The sequence below is a fragment of the Cetorhinus maximus genome, chromosome 16 (genome assembly GCF_964194155.1).
Source record: "Cetorhinus maximus chromosome 16, sCetMax3.hap1.1, whole genome shotgun sequence".
NCBI classification, from domain to species: domain Eukaryota; kingdom Metazoa; phylum Chordata; class Chondrichthyes; order Lamniformes; family Cetorhinidae; genus Cetorhinus; species Cetorhinus maximus.
Window position 1 is genome coordinate 74,090,135 of NC_135894.1, and position 19,929 is coordinate 74,110,063.

The 19,929-nt window shown below is 41.2% G+C and overlaps 2 protein-coding genes across 7 annotated transcripts in view; one reads left to right on the forward strand and one right to left on the reverse strand.

The window, feature by feature from the left end:
- Window positions 1-902: 902 nt before the first annotated feature.
- LOC144691707 (putative protein ARB2BP) lies at window positions 903-7,638 on the reverse strand. Its single transcript, XM_078560068.1, has one exon. It carries the CDS (start codon window positions 3,144-3,146, stop codon window positions 2,097-2,099), a length of 1,050 nt encoding a protein of 349 aa, XP_078416194.1. The 5' UTR covers window positions 3,147-7,638; the 3' UTR covers window positions 903-2,096.
- A 361-nt stretch (window positions 7,639-7,999) lies between these two features.
- LOC144691709 (sentrin-specific protease 7-like) overlaps window positions 8,000-19,929 on the forward strand; it is an 88,844-nt gene continuing 76,914 nt past the window's right edge. For 4 of the 6 annotated variants that reach the window (XM_078560074.1, XM_078560076.1, XM_078560077.1 and 1 more), the window contains exons 1-3: window positions 8,343-8,406; window positions 8,811-8,902; window positions 16,637-16,716. In XM_078560074.1, coding sequence (XP_078416200.1) covers window positions 16,657-16,716 — 60 coding nt within the window. In that variant the 5' untranslated portion in view covers window positions 8,343-8,406; window positions 8,811-8,902; window positions 16,637-16,656. Of the gene's footprint in view, window positions 8,407-8,810; window positions 8,903-16,636; window positions 16,717-19,929 lie in introns of all 6 variants that reach the window. The other 2 variants (XM_078560075.1, XM_078560079.1) reach the window with 1 other exon arrangement.

Sequence of the window (19,929 nt, forward strand, 5' to 3'; positions counted from 1 at the left end):
ACTAAGGTCAGCTTTCATTCTTCTAAATTCCAATGGATATAGGCCCAGCCTATCCAACTTTTCCTCAAAACGTAACCGCCCCATCCCAGGTATCAGTTGTGTGAACCTTCTCTGAACTGCTTCTAAAGCATTTATATTCTTTCTTAAATAAGGAGACCAAAACTACACACAACATTCCAGATGTGGCCTCACCAATGCCCTGCACAACTGTAGCAAAACATCCCTACTGATATATTCCATTCCCCTTGCAATAAACAACAACATTTCATTTGCCTACCTAATCACTTGCTGTACCTGCATACTAACTTTGTGATTCATGTATTGGGCCACCCAGATCCCTTTGTACCTAGAGTTCTGCAATCTCCATTTAAATAGTATGCTGCTTTTCTATTTTTCCTGCCAAAGTGGACAAGTTCACATTTTCCCACATTATACTCCATCTGCCAAATTTTTGCCCACCCACTTAACCTGTCTATGTCCTTTTACAGACACCTTATGTCCTCTTCACAACTTACCTTCCTAATTATCTTTGTGTCATCAGCAAATGTAGCAACCATACATTCAGGCCCTTCATCCAAGTCATTGATATAAATTGTAACTCTGTGGCACTCCACTCGTTACATCTAGCCAACCTAAAAATGACCCATTTATGCCTAGTCTGTTTCCTGTTAGCTAACCAATCCTCTATCCATGCTAATATGTTACCCCCTACACTATGAGCTCTTATTTTGTGCAGTAACCTTTAATGTGGCATCTCGTCAAATGCCTTCTGGAAATCCAAGTGCAGCACATCCACAGTCACCCATTAAGCCATTGTTAGTGCTCATCTTGTAGCCTTTAGTCAAAACACAGACTAGTGAACTTCTATTCCATTCATTCACATTATTTAGTTTTGAAAATTAAACTACAGCACAAAGACAATGAATGTAATATAAATAATACTGTGCAAATTGGCTGTCAAAGGTTTGTCAAATTATTATGGCTTCCATGGCATTGTCCAGCTATACACACTGGACTGCTTACTTGGCTGTAACAGACCATGCCATCTACAATTACTATTGAGAAAAAATGGGGATTATTTTCTTTACGTGAAAATACATACATAGTAGTGGGCAGGTATCTGCTAACTCAGCACAACCCAGGTATCAAACCTAAAAGCTTCTAGTCTTTGGTGACTGATAGTTACCATTAATCAAAACCCAGACAAGGTTTTGAAACACAAATGATTTTATTGATAGCTGTATTCATAAGAGGACAGTAATAAAAATGAGACATGACGAGATCTGACGTAAAAGTGGATATTACACAATAGTCTTAGTGCGGAAAGTGATAGGGTGGGAGGTTGAAACAAAACTTACTGAATGCTTAATTCATCTGATCCACGCCTAATAAACTGGAGTCAATGTTTTGGCTATTTCTCAGGGGTTATGAGCCATGTTATTGGTATTTCTCTGTTTTGATGTGAGTAATACACGAGATTGTTTCTAGCCATTCACGTTAATTTTAAAGGGAGAAATGTTTTATCTTCAGAAATATAAAATCTTCAAGCTTAAAAGTTGTGTAGAGTTATGTTGACAGAAACACACTAATGTAAATCACTTTCTAGAAAGCTTTAATTTGTTTGAAGAGGGGAGTGCTGAGGATGCCTCTTTTGATAAATTCCGCATAAAATAAAACTACAGTTTTAAGCACATCCTTCCCACCATCGAGAACACTGCATATATCAGTAGGCCACAGATACCATCAACATGCAAAATCTGAGTGACCAGGAGGAACACTAGAAAAACATTTCTCCCTAAGTAACCAAACAGTGTTACTTCCACCACAAAGTAAAATCTTAGTCATTTAGAGTGGAATTTAGGCTGGGCACAAATGTTTCCATTTGTTCAATGCACAAATATTTGCAAATCATACTTAAAAAGCAAAATACTCAGAAGCTGGAAATCTGTAACAAAAAACAAAAATACCAGTCCAGCGGCAGCATCCACGGAGAGAACATTAGTTGATGTTTCAGCTGTAGAGCTCTTTCTGTTCATGGTTTCATTGCGAAGTATTGTTGCTTTATTGGATTTGTTTACATAATTCAACAAGCAATGCTACTTTCTCTTTCTTTTTGCTTTCAGTTTCTTACTTAAACTTCTTGTAACAATTGGTGATCGAATGAATTGATTAGTTTTCTGCACATTTGCAACTTTCTTCAGGTACTTGAAAATAGAGTGAAGGCAAGTTGAGGGGGCCAAGTCATGGTTTTCAGTGCCTGCAGAAACCTGTACACAGCCTATCATCACTGAGGGTACAAGCCTGTCTAGAGGTTTGGAGCTCAATAACCAGTTACGGCACTTTTTTTCTATCCAATTCCGACCTATTTGCCCAACGTTTTGATGGTCTGCATTGTGAGCAGAGTTTATGAAGGCCACAGCATATACTTTGCTCATTACATCTTTACGCTCATTTAAGAGGTTCACAAATGCCAACCCGCCATAGCCATGGACTATGAAGGCTACACTCACCTCAGGAAACTTAGATATAAAGTGGTCCCAAATGTAGAAGGTGTGTGCTTCAGGAGTTTCAAAACCTCTTTTTGGTATTTGTTCAAGCTTTAAGTTGTGATCTTTTTGATCAAAATCACATTGTTTTTTCTCTTCTGTGTCATCTTGCTTAATAGCCAAAAAGTTGTCATTACTGTTTAATACAATCACTTCATACTGCTCCCTTACAGCTTGCTTAATAAAAGGGATTTGAGTGCCAGTGTCCAGGCAGTCATGCACAATCAATTGTTGGGACCATGTACCAGCCCGCATGACTCCACGATCTTGCAGTAGAACAATTAACTTGGAAGAATTAGTCAAGGCACCTTCAGTCATGAAGCAGAAACTTTTAGAACCATCCTCTGCTGTATCAAAGGGAATATAGACGCGTTTCAGTTGACATTCTTTTTCCAAGAGTTCGTATACATACTCGGCCAGAACTGTTCCAAAGGCTTTGTACCACTGGTGGTTCAAGTTGCTCATATTACTATATTGTTTATAAACAAATGGTTGGTTTGTTTCCATGTGTCTCAGTTGCCCTTTATCATTGAAATAGAAATTGAATTCTTTCAGTCTTTTTGCATTTTCCAGTTGCTGAGGAATCACTGCTTCTTCCATTTTCTTAAACAAAAACCACCTGGTATTCTGTAGCAGCTCTTTATCAGCAGATAATTAATAATATCATGCTATTAATTTTCCATACTACTGTCCTTTTGTGTAGATAGAGAAACCTACCCAGACTAAAGTATTTTTTGTTGTTTCTGGGGCTATAGATACCCATCCCTTATTGCACATGTTGATATGATTGGCTTAAACAATGTTGTTTAATTAGGTACTAATGAAGATGTAGTGGTTCTAAAGTTCTTTGTAACTACTATGTGAAAGTATGGTCGAATTGAGATGATTCACCAATTAAAATGTTCATGTTGTTTACATATAGACTTGCCATGATTAATTTACTTCTCCTTTACAGAGAATGCCACACTCAGGGATTGTTACTATTCATTCAGTTCTTCAGGAGCAAGTTAAATGCAAACTTTCAAGGACTTTTTTGGCCCAATCACTTACCATTGCTAAACTATGTTTTTGGAGCATGCCAATTAGACTTAATTATTTGAATAATGAATTCAGTTGTACTTAAAACACATGTTTTTAATCTGCACAATTTATATTAATGACCAGCAATGATGGAATTTGTATTTGACCTTGGTACAAAGAATTGTTCTCCTCTCCATTTACTGTTATGTTACTTAATTATATCTGAAAAATTATTTGTATTGGAACCTGAAAGTTTAGTGCTTTTAATTTGATAAGTTATATTACATAATCAGTCCATTATAACTGTTAAAAATTCTCAGTTGATCAAATTAACCTGACAGATATATATATAACAATGGATTTATCAGTGCTGCATTTAACCTTCTAAGAGAACAAAATGAGGACTCGAAACATCAACTGTACTCTTCTCCGCCGATGCTGCCAGACCTGCTGAGTTTTTCCAGGTATTTCTGTTTCTGTTTTTGTGTTGAACAAAATCCCCTATTGATACACAGTATACTTCCTTCAAACATATTCCCAGGCCCTGGGAGGTTTATCTTAGTCAGATTTTCCATCCTTCCCTCCTCCTCTGCTGTAACTATTTACATCTCCACTGAGTGCACAGATCTCATTTTGCTTTGCATCATCATCACTCTGTCACTTAATCTATACTGTGCTCCATCCTATCACAAAGCTCTATTTTGTTCTTACCTGCACCTCACCTCCCACCCCCTTTCACCTGCTTCAGAATTGGTCATCTCCAACTTATACCAGTTCTGATGAAAGGTCATCAGCTTGATAGTTAACTTTGTTTTTGTCTCCACAGATGCAGCCTGACTTGCTGAGTGTTTCCAGCATTTTCTCTTTTTATTTCTGATTTTCACCATCTGTAGTGTTTTGCTTTTGTCTTGTATTTCAGTGCCTAGCTGTGTTTTCTGTTTGATTATCTTTCTTGTAATTAGTTAAATGCCTTTTGGCTGCTGTAAAAAAACACCCTCAGCTTTTTCCCATTCCAATGTTCTAACCCCTTCTTGATGTCACTGACTCTTTAAGGGTACTCTTCATGGCTGCTGTTCACCTACTGGTGTTTTGCTCAAGTGTCCATCCTTGTTGTACTGACAGCTGAATTGGCCATGGAGAATTATGGTTGTTTGTGATATATTCCTTTCTCAGCAGCACACCCCAGAAAGACTGAACAGCTGGGGCTGTTTGTTCTAGAAAAAAGACTGAGGAGGGACCTGATGGAGGTCTTTAAGAAAAAATAAAAACTTGCATTTATCTGGTGCCTTTCACGACCACTGAATGTCCCAAGGTGTTTTGCAGCCAACAAAGTGAAATGCAGGTTAATAAGATACTGAAATGGGTTGATTGAGAGATGGGGAGAAAATGTTTCCACCTACGGTTGAAACCAGAACTAGAGAGCATAAATAAAAGATGGTCAATGATAAATCTAATTGGAAATTCAGGAGAAACTTCTCCACCCAGAGTGGTTAGTATATGGAACTTGCTGCCACAAGCAATAACTGAGGTGAACAACACAGGAGAAATTAGACAAGTACATGAGGGAGAAAGGAATACTATATGTTGCCAGGGTTAGGTGAATAGGCGTAGGAAAAATGTAATGTGCAAAGCAGGAATACCCCATTTTAATTAGTAGATACGTTCCTGGAAACCATTTCTTAAATCAAACTACTTGTATCGGAACAAGCTTTCCCATTTTAATTGTATGTAGTATTAGGAGATGCATTCCCAACCCAAGATTTTGCCCTCGGTATGTAACCTAAACATGAAATACACTTTATTCATAAGCCAAAAATAAACAAAACACAATTCACAAAAACAATTGACACTCACCATCAATGAGGTGGGTTTCCTTCTACCTTACTTTTTGGTACCTGTATACCTTGAACAGCGTGGTGAATTGCAGGTTTGAAGAATGCTTGAATGGATTGTTGCACTTTATGCTTTTGCTTTTCTTGATTCCCTGTAGTAGCTGATGACCCTTTTATTCTCTCCGTTGACCTTTAAACTTCTTTCCTAAGGATTATTATCTTTGAAAATTTTGAGTACTCCTTCAATGAGCTTGAAAGCCTCCGACATGCGTTGCAATGTTAGTTGCTTGCTATGTGATGCTTCCGACTGTTCTTCATCTTCCCCTGATACAGTTAGCTCCTGCTCAAGCTGAGTCAGCTCCTCATTGGTCAGTTCTTCGCTGTGGGACTCCAGTACCTGCTCAATGTTATCTTGATGTCTTTTGCTGTAACCCTTCATTGCTTGTGGATTTTCTGAGTGGTACACGAGCAGAGGCTTAATCTTAAAGTCGCCTTCTGCATTGCCACCCAGTAACAAAGTCAACCTTTTCTTAGTTGGCTTGAATCCTGGTGCAATTTTCTCTTTGGTTGAAATAAATGTCCTGCTGTGCATTCTCTTCCAAAAAAGGCCCGGCTTATCTACATTAAAGATATTCTGCAATGTGTAAGCTTCCTCATCAATGACAGCTTTCAGTTTGGCAGAGTAATTACTGGCTGCTACCTTGTCCACAATCGCAGCTTCACCACTAACCTTTTGTGGTGTAGGCTATGGTATCTATCAAATCAACCACAGATTACAAGTTTTGATGCTAATGGAACTCCCACATTCTTGCTGTTTCAGGTTGTTAAACAAACTCTTAACTTTTTCTTGGGTAGTCAGCATATTAACTGGCATGTTCCTTTGGTTCTGGACCCTGATCCACACACTCAATAATCACTCCAGGTTTTCTAACACGCTGCACCAGGTACAGGTAATCTTCATAGCACTTAGAGGACCACTTTGGCTGCTTCTTCTTAGGCAGTTATTAGGCATCCCTTGGGATCAAGGATAGCTTGTTTCTGCCCTGGTTTGATGGGTTTTGAGATGGCTGGTAAGTCCAATACGCAGTCTGCCACCTGAGGGGCAGATGGTGCTTGAAGGGCAGATGAGTTGTTTAAAGATTTGTGCATTCTCTTCAATGCCTTGACTTTGCCTCTGCCTGCTCCAAAAGAAGTTTTTCGATGTGTTCAGTGCCTTCCCGAATAAACCTTGTCCATTTTGGTGGATCACAAACCAGGAACTCCCATGAGTTGGCAGGTATGTTTGATCTTTTCAGGGATGCTTTGAGGATATCTCTAAAGTGTTTCTGCTATCGTCCTGTCACGACCGAGTTCTGAATAGATCAATTGCTTCGGGAGTCTGGTGTCAGGTATACGACCACATGTCCCACCCAGTGGAGCTGGTTTTGAGTGATTAGCACCTCGATGCTGGGCAAGTTGGCTTTGGAGAGGATGCTGTTGTTGAGCTGCTTTTTTTGCCACTGGATTTGGAGGCCTTAGGAAGGCACCAATGATGGCACTTCTCCAGTGCTTTGAGGGGCCTGCTGCGGGTTGTCCAAACTTTTGAAGTGTATAGGAGCACTGGCCTCATTGATGCCCAGTAAACCATAACCTTAGTCTTGGGTTTGATATTCTGTCCTCAAATACTCTTTTCCTCAGTTGGCCAAAGGCTTAGCTGGCACATTGGAGGTGATGATGAATTTTATTGTTTATGTCTGTCTTTGTTGAAACAAAGCTCCCAAGATATGGAAGATGGTCCACTTTGCAGAATCTCACTATTGATCGTAATTGAGACATGATTGATCGTAATTTGTGCATTCTCTTCAACGTCTTGACGTTGCCTCTGCTTGCCTGGGTGGTGGGGGTTGCTAGTGGTGTGCTGTTTTGTTTGGCCATCAGCCTTTATCCTTATCTTTGTTCTTTTTAATGGCGCACATAGTCGTTAGCAGAAGCCCAAGTGAACTCATTTTGGCTGCTGCCTTCTGACCAGTGTCATTGCATCTTAGCACTTCTAATTTCTGTTCCAAAGTGACAGTTTGCCTCTTCCTTTTGGGAGTTGTGCCCTTGTCACTTAATGCATGGCTGCTGTCCATTTTGCATCATGTATTACAGGTTAACATAATACAGCAAAAATAAAACAACACTAGGGTCACCAGCTAAGGCACCTTGGACAATTTGCCCATGAGCAGAATCTTGCCAGTTGCAACCCTTTTATATGACCAGAATCAACTTTTGCCCCCCCCAAAAAATGGCCAAACCCTCGATGAAGAACTACTTTGCAGCGGGATAAGCACAATCTTTAATAATTTTCCAACCACTCCATAACGAAACGACCCTTCAAACCGGGGTTTGGTGCATAAATAAACACAGGCATGCGGCTGTGTGTGTTTCTGTGCTGTAAGACACCACGGTGCATTCTCTATCTCCCTCTGAAGCGAGGGAGGGGAGGGGAAGAAGCTCTTTTTTTTTGTTGTATTTTGTGTGACAACTTTGTTGTGACTTAGACCTTGTTAAGGTTTGTGTGTTTTTTTTTGCTCCTCCTCTTCCGTTGTGATGAGGATTCCTTCCTTCCTTCCTGGCCCTGAGAGAGAAGGCGGAAAGAGAGACTGACAGACAGGGAGGGAGGCCGAGCTGCTTCGGTTCTCCTGTCGTTTCTTTATTATTAAAGGAGGATCGGGACAGCCAGGCCCAGGCCCTAGCTCTAGGCCGGCTGTCCTGTCCCTGACCCTTCCCCCTGACCCCTGCCCCCTGACCCTGGGCACGGCTGTGGGCGCCCGCGGCCTATGGTCGCTGATGTGACCGTTACTGAGTTTCCTGCCAGCAGATGGGTTGAAAGCTGCGAGCCCGGGCCGCTCAGCTTCCTAAACCCCTCTGTTCGTCTGTTTGTTTGTGTGTTTTTGTGGTTTTAACTTTCTTATTTCCCCCCCGCCCAAAAAAAAACCCAATTTCCCCACCCAGTCACACAGATCCCTGGGACCTTCACTCTCGAGGTGAGTGCTCATCTCCTGTCTGTTTTTGACCATTAGTTTGCAATTCGGTTTAGGTGTTGAAGCATGTTGACTGCCCCTTGTTTTTGTTTGTTTGTTTGTACGAATGTAAATCTTTCGCAGGAGGGGGGGAGAAATCAGCATCAACCTTTGCAAAGGTATAAAATACAACCAACTGTTAGCCTAGTGACACCCAAAACAAACCTAATTTATTTCTGCAGCTGTCCTGCATTCACTTGGAAATCAGCCTCATCTCGGTGAGAAATACCCACGAACGTCTTATTCGACAAGTAGGAAATAGATCATCAAAATTGTCTTTTGATGCGATTTTGCTTGGCTTTGTGCTGCGTAAACAAATCTATCCGGAAATGGCAGTCCTTTGCTTTTGACAGCATTGCTTGCTTCAGAATTCCACAGATTTACACCAGATTGGAATTTGACCTACAAATTCATTTGCTGCAGCATCACCTCGCAGACCTTGGATGTAGCATTGCTCACGGCGAGTCAGAAGATGTGTTGTTTTATAATAGCACTCTCCTGAACGAGGTGAACTGCTACAGAAATTTAAAGTGATGGGTTGAAGCAGTGCAAGGTATGTGAAAAGTTGATAATATTTAGGTTGGGATCAGAAAGACCTGATATTGATTTAAAAGGTGCACAGAAAAATAATAAACATCTAAGTATGCTTGTACAAAAGCAAAATACTGCAAATGCTGGAAATCTGAAATAAAAATAGAAAATGCTGGAAATACTCAGCAGGTCAGGCAGCATCTGTGCAGAGAAACAGAGTTAACTTTTCAGGGTGACGATGACCCTTCATCATTGACCTGAAACATTGGGCGGGTTTTAATGGGCCTTATGGAAGTCTCGTCCACTGCTTGGGGACCTGATGGGGAATCCCCGAAAGTTCTGTGGGGGTGGCCATATGGAATAAAGTGCCCATCAGGGACTTAACTGGCCACCGTCAAGCCTTCTACAGGACTGAGGAATTTGGGGGGGGGAAATCCAGCCTGCCGACAACTGCCGGCCTCTGATTAGCCATCAGCCCCACTGGTAGTGTACCCCACAGGGCTCAAGATCATCGAGCGGCTCAAGGTCAAAGCTGAATTAGGGAACGAGGCAGGATGAGAGGCAAGGGCCAGGGGAATGGCTTACAGCGCACCCCCACCCCTACCTCTTGATGCTGGGTTCTTCGATCAGGCACTGAGAGTTGTGGGCAAACCCAGCGGGGTTTGCTGGGCAGCCTTCGGAAGGTGCTGGAGAGCCATGCAGCTCCCGTTTAATCCCTGAGCCACCACTACATTGCGGTGGCCTCAGGGATAATTGATGTCATTTGGCTCATTGATGAGCCTAATTGACATCCTGCTGCTGGTAGGCAGGATTCTCGTATTGGGCCCTTAATTGGGGACAATTTTCCTGACCCTGGCAATCCAATGCGGATACTCCCAGAATTCAAAATACATGGGGCAGCGGATGAATTCACCCTTGAAAGCCCAGGAAAATTCATTAATGTGGCGACCAGTGAGAGAAAAGTCACCTCCCGCGCATGGAAATGAATCCTCAAAAAATGAATAAAATTGTTAGTGAAAATTAACCGTAAGTATTTTATGAACCAGTTCTTTTTTCATTTTGTTTTAAATGTACAACTTAATATCTTTTTAATAACATGCTTTTGTTTCCAGTCAATATTATTTTGAAATTAGGGTAAGTTAACTAAAGCATCATCAGATTTCACGATATTTTTGTGATATCCACTGTAATAGTAATTGAGTTTCAAAATAATATTTAAAAATAATTTAATATTTTTGTGCAAAGGTGGAATTATGTCCTAGACAATAGTTGACATCATTGTTAAATGTTTAGAATTTTTAAAGTGTATTTTTCAGTTAGGTGCTTCAGGGTGTGATGCATTTCAGAATCTTTCCACATTCTGACAGGCTTTATGTGTTTGTGATAAGCAAATATAATGGACATAATCCATGTCTAACTCTTTGGACGATCTTCTGTTTTAAAATAATTGCAGTTAATACTTTGTGGATGTGTGAAGAGGGGAATTTTTGTATTCCTAATCATTTATAGCAATGTCCTTCAATAGTGCAATGTAATAGCTTGTTTATATATTGCAGAACTGAATGTGCTGGTGATTTGGGGGAGGCGATGGCATATTAGTATTGTCGTTGGATTACTAGTCCAGAGACCCAGGGTAACATTCTGGACCTGGGTTCGAATCCTGCCATGGCAGATGGTGGAATTCAATAAAAATCTGGAAGTAAAAGTCTAATGACGGCCCTGAAACCATTGTCGATTGTTGTAATGGTTCACTAATGTCCTTTAGGGAAGGAAAATCTGCTGTCCTTACCTGGTCTGGCCTACATGTGACTCCAGACCCACAGGTCGACTCTGAAATGACTTAACAAGCCACTTAGTTGTAACAAACCACTACAGAGCCACAAAAAAGGAATGAAACTGGAGGGACCACTCTGCATCGACCTAGGCACTGGAAAAGACAACGGTAAACTCAGCCCTGTTGATCCTGCAAAGCCCTCTTTACTAACATTTAGGGACGAGTGCCAAAATTGGGAGAGCTGTGCACAGACAAATCAAGCAACAGCCTGACATAGTAATCCTCACGGAATCATATCTTGCAGATAATGTCCCAGACACCACCATCACCGTCCCTGGGTATGTCCTGTCCTGCCGGTGGGACAGACCCAGCAGAGGTAGTGGCACAGTGGTATACAGTTGGGAGGGAGTTGCCCTGGAGTCTTCAATATCGACTCCGAACCCCATCAAACTTGGGCAAGGAAACCTCCTGCTGATCCACCATGTACTGCCCTCCCTCAGCTGATGAATCAGTGCCCCTCCTTGTTGAACACCACTTGGAGAAAGCACTGAGGGTGGAAAGGGTGCAGAATGTACTCTGGGTGGGGGACTTCAATGTCCATCCCCAGGAATGGCTCGATAACACCACTACTGACTGAACTGGCTGAGTCCCAAAGGACTAGACTAGGTCTGCGGCAGGTGGTGAGGGAGCCAACAAAAGGGAAAAACATACTCGACCTCATCTTCACCAACCTGCCTGCTGCAGATGCATCTGTCCATGACAGTATCGATAGGAGTGACCACCGCACAGCCGTTGTGGAGATGAAGTCCCACCTTCACATTGAGGATACACCCCATCGTGTTGTGTGGTACTACCACCATGCTAAACGGGATAGACTGGGCACCCATGAGGCACTGCGAGCCATTAGCAGCAGAATTGTACTCAACCACAATCTGTAACCTCAAGGCCTGGCATATCCCCCACTCTACCATTACCATCAATCCAGGGGATCAACCCTGGTTCAATGATGAGTGCAGGAGGGCATGCCAGGAGCAGCACCAGGCATACCTAAAATGAGGTGTCAATCTGGTGAAACTATAACACAGGACTACTTGCATGCCAAACAACAAAAGTAGCAAGTGATAGACACAGCTAAGTGATTGCACAACCAACAGATCAGATCTAAGCTCTGCAATCCTACCACATTCAGTCATGAATGGTGGTGGACAATTAACTCACTGGAGGTGGAGGCTCCACAAATACCCCGATCCTCATTAATGGGGGAGTCCGGCACAACAGTGCAAAATATAAGGCTGAAGTATTTTCTGCCATCTTCAGCCAAAAGTGCCAAATGGATAATCCATCTCGGCCTCTCCTGGAGGCCCCCAGCATCACAGATGCCAGTCTTCAGCCAATTCGATTCACTCCACGTGATATCAAAAAACGGCTGAAGATACCGGATGATGCAAAGGTTATGGGCCCTGACAATATTCTGGCAATAGTACTGAAGATTTGTGTTTGAGAACTTGCCGTGCCCCTAGCCAAGCTGTTCCAGCACAGCTACAACATTGGCATCTTCCCAGCAATGGGGAAAATTGCCCAGGTATGTCCTGTACACAAAATGCAGGGCAAATCCAACCCGGACAATTACCTCCCCAACAGTCTACTCTCCATCATCAGTAAAGTAATGGAAGGGGTCATCAACAGTGCTATCAAGTGACACTTGCTTAGCAATAACCTGCTCACTGATGCCCAGTTTGGGTTACACCAGGGTCACTCAGCTCCTGACCTCATTACAGCCTTGGTTCAAACATGGACAAAAGAGCTGAACTGGTGAAATGAGAGTGACTGCCCTTGACATCAAGGCAGCATTTGACCGAGTGTGGCATCAAGGAGCCCAAGCAAAACTGGAGTCAATGGGAATTAGGGGAAAACTCTCCGCTGGTTGGATTCATGCCTAGCACAAAGGAAGATGGTTGTGCTTGTTGGAGGCCATTCATCTCAGCTCCAGGACACCACTGAAGGGGTTCCTCATGGTAGTGTCCTTGGCCCAACCATCTTCAGCTGCTTCATCAATGACCTTCCTTCCATCATGAGGTCAGATGTGAGGATGTTCGCTGATGATTGCACAATGTTCAGCACCATTCATGACTCCTCAGATACTGAAGCAGTCCATGTCCAAATGTAGCAAGACCTGGACAATATCCAGGCTTGGGCTGACAAATGGCAAGTAACATTCGTGCCACACAAGTGCTAGGCAATGACCATCTCCAACAAGAAAGATTCTAACCATTGCCCCTTGGCATTCAATGGCATTGCCATCACTGAATCCCCCACTATCAACATCCTGGGGGTTTACCATTGTTCATAAACTGAACAGGACTAGCCATATAAATGCTGTGACTACCAGAGCAGGTCAGAGGCTAGGAATTCTGCGACAAGTAACTCACTTCCTGACTCCCCAAAGCCTGTCCTCCATCTACAAGGCACAAGTCATGAGTGTGATGGAATACTCCCCACGTGCCTGGATGAGTGCAGCTCCCACGCCACTCAAGAAGCTTGACACCATGCAGGACAAAGCAGCCCGCTTGACTGGCACCACATCCACAAACATTCACTCCCTCCACCACTGCACAGTAGCAGCAGTGTGTACTATATACCAGATGCACTGCAGGAATTCACTAAGGCTACTTAGACAGCATGACCCAAACCCACGACCACTACCATCTAGAAGGACAAGGGTAGCAGATACATGAGAACAGCACCACCTTTAAGTTGCCCCCCCAAGTCATTCTCCATCCTGACTTGGAAATATATCGCCTCTCCTTCACTGTCACTGGGTCAAAATCCTGGAACTCCCTCCCTAAAAGCACTGTGGGTATACCCACACCACATGGACTGCAGCGGTTCAAGAAGACAGCTTATCACCACCTTCTCAAGGGCAACTAGAGATGGGCAATAAATGCTGGCCCAGCCAGTGAAGCCCACACCCTGTGATATATTAAGGTTTTCAGACCACTGATATTATTTGAAGAGGTTCACAGTTTTGAAAAGGGCATCTCACTTATTTTTTTGCCTGGTGGTGTTGAGGAGAGAAAAGCCATTTGAAGATGAGATGCTCTGGTACCAGAGGCCTTAGCATTACTTCTGTTGTTTTGCAGTGCGGCCACTGGAGTTGGTGCTGCCTCTGGCAAAACACTAATTTTAATGCAGCATTTGAGTGTTCAATTTCAATGTGCACCTTTGATTCATTGAAAACTCTAGTCTCTTCGAAGTTTGTATATGCATACTAGAGACGAAGACATCTCCCTCCCTGCCCCCTCTCACCCTGGCGAGAGTAAGGGATTTAAGGATTGTTGAGGAAGGGACTGACTTTTCCTTTTTCAAAAAAAATCAAAACTTAACAGTAAATGCTAAACAAGTAACTTTTTTTCCCCCCCCCCAGTTGGGTCCCTTAGTACCACATGCCACCTCCCAACAGGATGGATCTGGTTGAAAGACTAGTATTGGCTTCGGAGTAAGCTATTAAACTACTGGCAGTTGCATAAGAGACCCCAAATGACTTATTCTATAGGGCTTTTCCACTGTTTACACTCTGAGGGATAACACCTCACCACTAGTGAGATTAGGAAGTTTGTGGGAATCATGGGCATGAAGGAAGGATTTTTTGAAACACTATAGATGCTTTAATTTTACAATGAAGCAACAGATATCCATAAAAATATAACTGAAAAGAGAAAATGCTGGAATTATTCAGGTCTGGCAGCATCTGTGGGGAGAGGAACAGCGTTAACGTTTCAGTTCAAGGACCTTTCTTCATAAAGGTATAATTTACTCATTGAAGGTATTTTTTCAAATCATGACAAATATTTGTTTGTCTCTTCCTATACAACTACTGTTATTTTCTCTTAATAGGCCATGTGAAAGAGATTCAGATGTATTTTTGGATAATTGCATTTATAATTTTGCATGCAGTGATTCGTGCTTTCTCTAGATAAGGTATAAGAATCACTTGAGTTCAATAACCTTACTAGGCATTTATCCTACAGCTATTTTCTGTAGAAGAGTTTAGATTTCTCTGTAAGTTTGGCAATTAATTGATTTTAATTTTAGATTTAGCAGAGAATCGCAGTCTTGAGTTGGTTTTGATTTGAGCTAGAATTCGGTTTTTGTTTTGCACAAATTGTCAGTCAAAGGAGAGAGAAGAACTTTTTGTGCAAAGTGCATTGCAACCGCCCCCTTCTTCCCCTGCCACCCCCCCCCCCCCCCCGCCCCCCCCAAACCACCCCTTTAGAAAATCCTCACTGTTATACAGTTCTTTTGAAGAACCACAAATTCAGCATCCGTGCGTCCAAAGCCACATCAATGACAGGGTGCATACCTTCCAGAGTGGCTCTGCTGGTTTGATTAGATCTGTGTATTTTGTACTGGTTCAAAGACCATTTTGGATCTGCATGAGCGAGAAAAATCACTGCTGCCATTTCGAGCATTTCCAATAGTTTAAATTTATTTGCTCCCCTTATTTTTATCACCCAAAGAAATGCTGGGATGTAGTTCTACAGGTGATTTGTGTCCCTCTTATATCGCTCCCATTCTTATGTGACTATATATTATGTTGGTGAGCTATTCACCCGTAAGGGCCATCACAACTTGAGTTGGTTTTGAATTAATTGTTGAAGATGGACAGAAAAGGTTTTAGAATCAAAATCCTCAAAGCTCCTTGTTCTTGCACCTTTCATGTTTTGCAAAGCCTATTGATTTAAATATTGCAGCCCTCCTTATTTCAAGTGATTAATTCCAGATTGGTCCGCTCAATGCTCAGATAGCTGTTTGGACTTGCTGAGGTGTCCTCTATGCCAGAGTTCATCTTCTCAACATAGCACAGATGTCAGACTACAGGTGATTCATAAGGCCAAAACAATAACTAAACCAGATTTCTCCATGTTTATGCCACTAATGTGAGCTGTAACAGAATTTGCATAATATAAGATTGAAGTGTGACAAACCTCTTCTCCTGCTTTTGTAACAAGTACAGAATTAACCAGCTCTTTCTCAAGATTACTGCAAGTGTATCAATCTCTGGGAGGGCGGGGGAAAGTCCTGTGCAGTAAAACAAACAAACATTTGACCTGTCCAACCACAAATTTGATGTTTATTTCAAGATACTTTCTGAAATCCTCTATAATAGTTTAGATGGTGGCCTGAGGAGATGATTTTATTGGAAAAGTAGATTAGAAAAGAGCTGTGTAGATAGATGTGTGTCTTTTTAAAAACAAAAGTTGTATTTTTTTGTTGCAGTCTTACTCCAGTGTATTGTTCAATTGTTAATTGTTCTGTGCCCTAAAAACAGGGGAATTATTTTGCATAAATAGTACCAAGCTGTGCTTCAATCTGCATAGACAGATTTTACATTTGGGTAAGCCATTCCAGTGTAAATATGTAAATCCATTGAAACATTTGTCATGTATGGATTTGAAAGAATGGTGTGATGTACAATGTACATGAATTCTAATGATGTGGGTTTCCCACCTTTCTAGTAACTAATAAAACCTTCAATTAAGTTTATGCCACTGTTGACCTCTTTGTCCGCTGAAGTATTTTCTTTCCAGTTATTTTATGTGTAATAGACTTTGGGTATTTACCTTCTAGAAAATATCACTAAACTGGTTGAATAGAGGTAAAATAGTTCGTTGAAAGCCTGTGCTTACTGCTAAATAATGCCTTATGTATCTAAAGACTCATTTTATACTGGGCACTCCTTCGGGAAATGACATTTTAAAGTCTTTGCTGCAATAAAAGAAGACCATTTATACTTTTTGTGGTCTTTTCATTTACAAATAATGATAATAATGCTTGCAACCATTTTGTTTGATATTCAAACACTTCTGAAAATTGTGTTCTTGTACATAGCAATCCTGCAGCTGCCCAAAATGGATAGACGTAGGGGGTCAACTCAACCTGCTGGCCAGGATGGATCAGGGACATTGAAGGTACAGAGTTCAGCTTTATTGTTGGGTCTGCAACATCCACTTTACTATTAACTCTTCTTCTGGTTTATTCTATTATGCTTTCCCGGTGAAAGAAATGAGTGGTACAGAATGCATTCTTTCTTTATGCTGTTAAGATGCCACTTGTTCACTATAATTCTGAGTTTTACTTGATATTAATTTTAGAGGGCTATGAAGATAAATCTAAGTTGATGATTGTAACTGACTGAATTAACTTGTGTTTTGTCTGCAACATTCCTTAGTGATTACCAATTGGAAAAGTAATTGGCCAGAGGTTTCCACTAGGTTGCACGTTTTTCCAAGTGCACCATGTCTAAAAGTGGGCAAACTGGAGTAAATTATCAAGGAAATTCAAGCGCAAATTACATCCAGTGCAATTTGAGTTTCTGCTATCTTTTGCGCTAGTTTAAAAAGTACTGCTTTGGAAGCCAGCCTTGACCATAGAATTGGCCACACCCCAAATTGAATTCATAACCAGGTGGGTTTTTGCTATTTGGGCCATTTGCAGGCCTTCAAGGAGGCTCTTGGAATTAAGCTGTTTTTTTAGGTATAAAGACACAAAGTACCTTTTAAAAGCTTTAAAATTTGTCAGTTTAAGAAATTGATGACTGTACATTAATGAAAGTAATTAATGATTGTTGTTTTTAAAGACATTTTTAGTTATTTATGGTTACTCTCAAGTACTCTGGTTTATCACAAAAAAATAAGCATTTTAATCAATTTCCAGCTGTGTTAGTAAAGCTGCACCAGGTGACCACTCTTAAACACATCGAGGAATGTTCTTCTACGCAGTGAAAAAAAGGAGCTCTAAAATTCTGCCTGGTTCATGGCAGATTTTGCATTCAGTGATGCGAGTTTCATTGGAAACCTGAACAAAAAAATAAATCACTTCTGAAAACTAGTGAAATTTTGAGCGCATTTTCACTCTGCCAATTGTGCCCAAAGCAGAAACTCACCTCATTATTTTAGTTGCCTCAATTTTTGATTTTCCTACTTAACAGGCAGCTGCTAGCGCTGATATGTTTTACATCTTAGTGAATATGCAGACAGTATTTAATATCTGCATTTCTCCTACTCCTCCCAGTCTGATATAACTGGCCCATAATTTGCTGGAGAAGGGCAAAAAAGAAAAAAAAAATTGTGTGGCAGGTTGCTGAAAGTGCAAGCTGTTAAGCACACAGTGATGGAAACAGGGCATCTGGGAAACTCTTTCAAGTTATCAACAGTCACAGATTGCAACTCTTTCAAGTACAATCACAGTTCTTGGTTTTTCCGGGAGTGGGACATGAACCCACAACCCTCTGATTCAAAGGCGAGGGTGCTATGAACTGAGCCACAGCTGGGAACTGAGTGAACAGGGCAAACAACTCTTGTTATTACCTTAGCTAATCAGATTAAAGAAGTGTGAAATTAACAGTTAATTTCACACTTCTTTAATCTGATTAGCTAAGGTAATAACAAGAACCAATAAGGAAGTTAGTGGGTGAATTCATTGTCAAATTGGGGACAGAGAGACCAATAAGCGAGAGCAAATGATTGGATTGAGAGAGAATAAGGGATAAAGGAAAAGTTTTTAAAAATAGCATTTGAAAATCTCCAACAATTAAAACTTGAAGAATTGAGGTCCTTATTCATTATTGTTCATTTTCAGTGCCCTAGAACTTGATTTGCAGTAATCAACATGTCAGCAAAAGGGTACTTAGACTGAAATGGACAAAAATTAACATTCTATGTTAACATTAATTTATCTACCATGCAAGCACATGAATTTAATGCTGTTCAATGGATTTTAATGGTGAGCTAGATAGTGAGATACCGTTTTTGCAAAGCTAATGGCACATCTGTTCACGTGCCTGAAGTTCACACAGCTACTATTATCCTGGCAATAAATTATAGCCCATTATGCTTGTTCCATATTTCTCACCTAGTTGGTTGGCTCAGACTTGATAAAACATTCCCTTGTACGAGGCTGGTGGATGTGATATTTGAACCTTGTCCTGGCAGAGGCCTGTAAAAGTGATGCATTAAAGTAACCGACTCATGGTGTCATGTGTAGTATTTGGGGTTAAGTTTGCAAATCTGCAAGTCATGTGCTTTTGAACCATTGAATATTTCGTGTTTGTACTATGTAGGTTTTTAAAATGTGCCTTGGAAGCATGTTGGTTTTCACTCACTCACAACCATATGGTGAGAATTAATGCAGGTTTGAGTCTTGCTCTGCTTATTTCTCAGCCACATTTAATGGAGAGCTGCACGAGTATCTTCCGGCAAGGAGAGAATGGAGAGAGCCGACCCACCGTTTAGTTCCTAGTGCACGATGGCAGCTGTCTAGAGTGGGACTGGTGATCTGAGAACAGACAATGTCTGTAAAGACAGAAGGCTTGCAGGGCTTCTGGGTTTGCCAAAGTGGAATGTTCGTTGAGATATTTTACTTGATTATCTCTAGGACCAAGGAGAATTTTATGCAAAATTTCCCCATAAGAGGTTAAATGGATAGGATAGTGTATTTGGTTATATTAATTGTATGTGGCTTGTCAGGTTGACTTATTAACATGCTAGTGTCAAATTGTTGAGTATAGCCTATTATTTATTGCTGGTGATATCCTGTAAATATGAGAGGTGTTTACACTTCTGAAAACTGGCCTTTGTGCTAAATCTTTGTACAATGTTTAACGTGCATCTGATAAATGTTATTTTCATATTTTTTTTTAAAAAGGAATAAACAACAACTTGCCTCTATATAGTGTCTTTACTGTACAAAAACCTCCCAAGGTGCTTCACAAAGGTATAACCAGACATAAATGGAGAACATGTATTGAGCCAAGCAGTTTCAAGGGCATATACAATCCAAATTGAGCACTCATCCATCGCAGATCAAGTTCTATTTTTATGTGCTATGTACTCCAGGGACCTTTTATTAGTAGTGGTATTGAAGTCTAAATTGAGTCCTCCAGGAGCCGATGCCATAAATCTATTAAATCTGTCCTGGTGTAGACAACCATTACTTAGAAATCATTGAAACTTAGCACAGAAGGAGGCTGTTTGGCCTGGCGTCCCTTTGCTGACTCTTTGAAAGAGCAATCTTGCTCAGCCCCACACCCCAATTTTTGCCTGAAACCCTATAATCTCCTTATCTTCAAGTACCTGTCCAACTCCCTTTTTAAAATTATTTATGGAATCAGTTTACACCAGTTT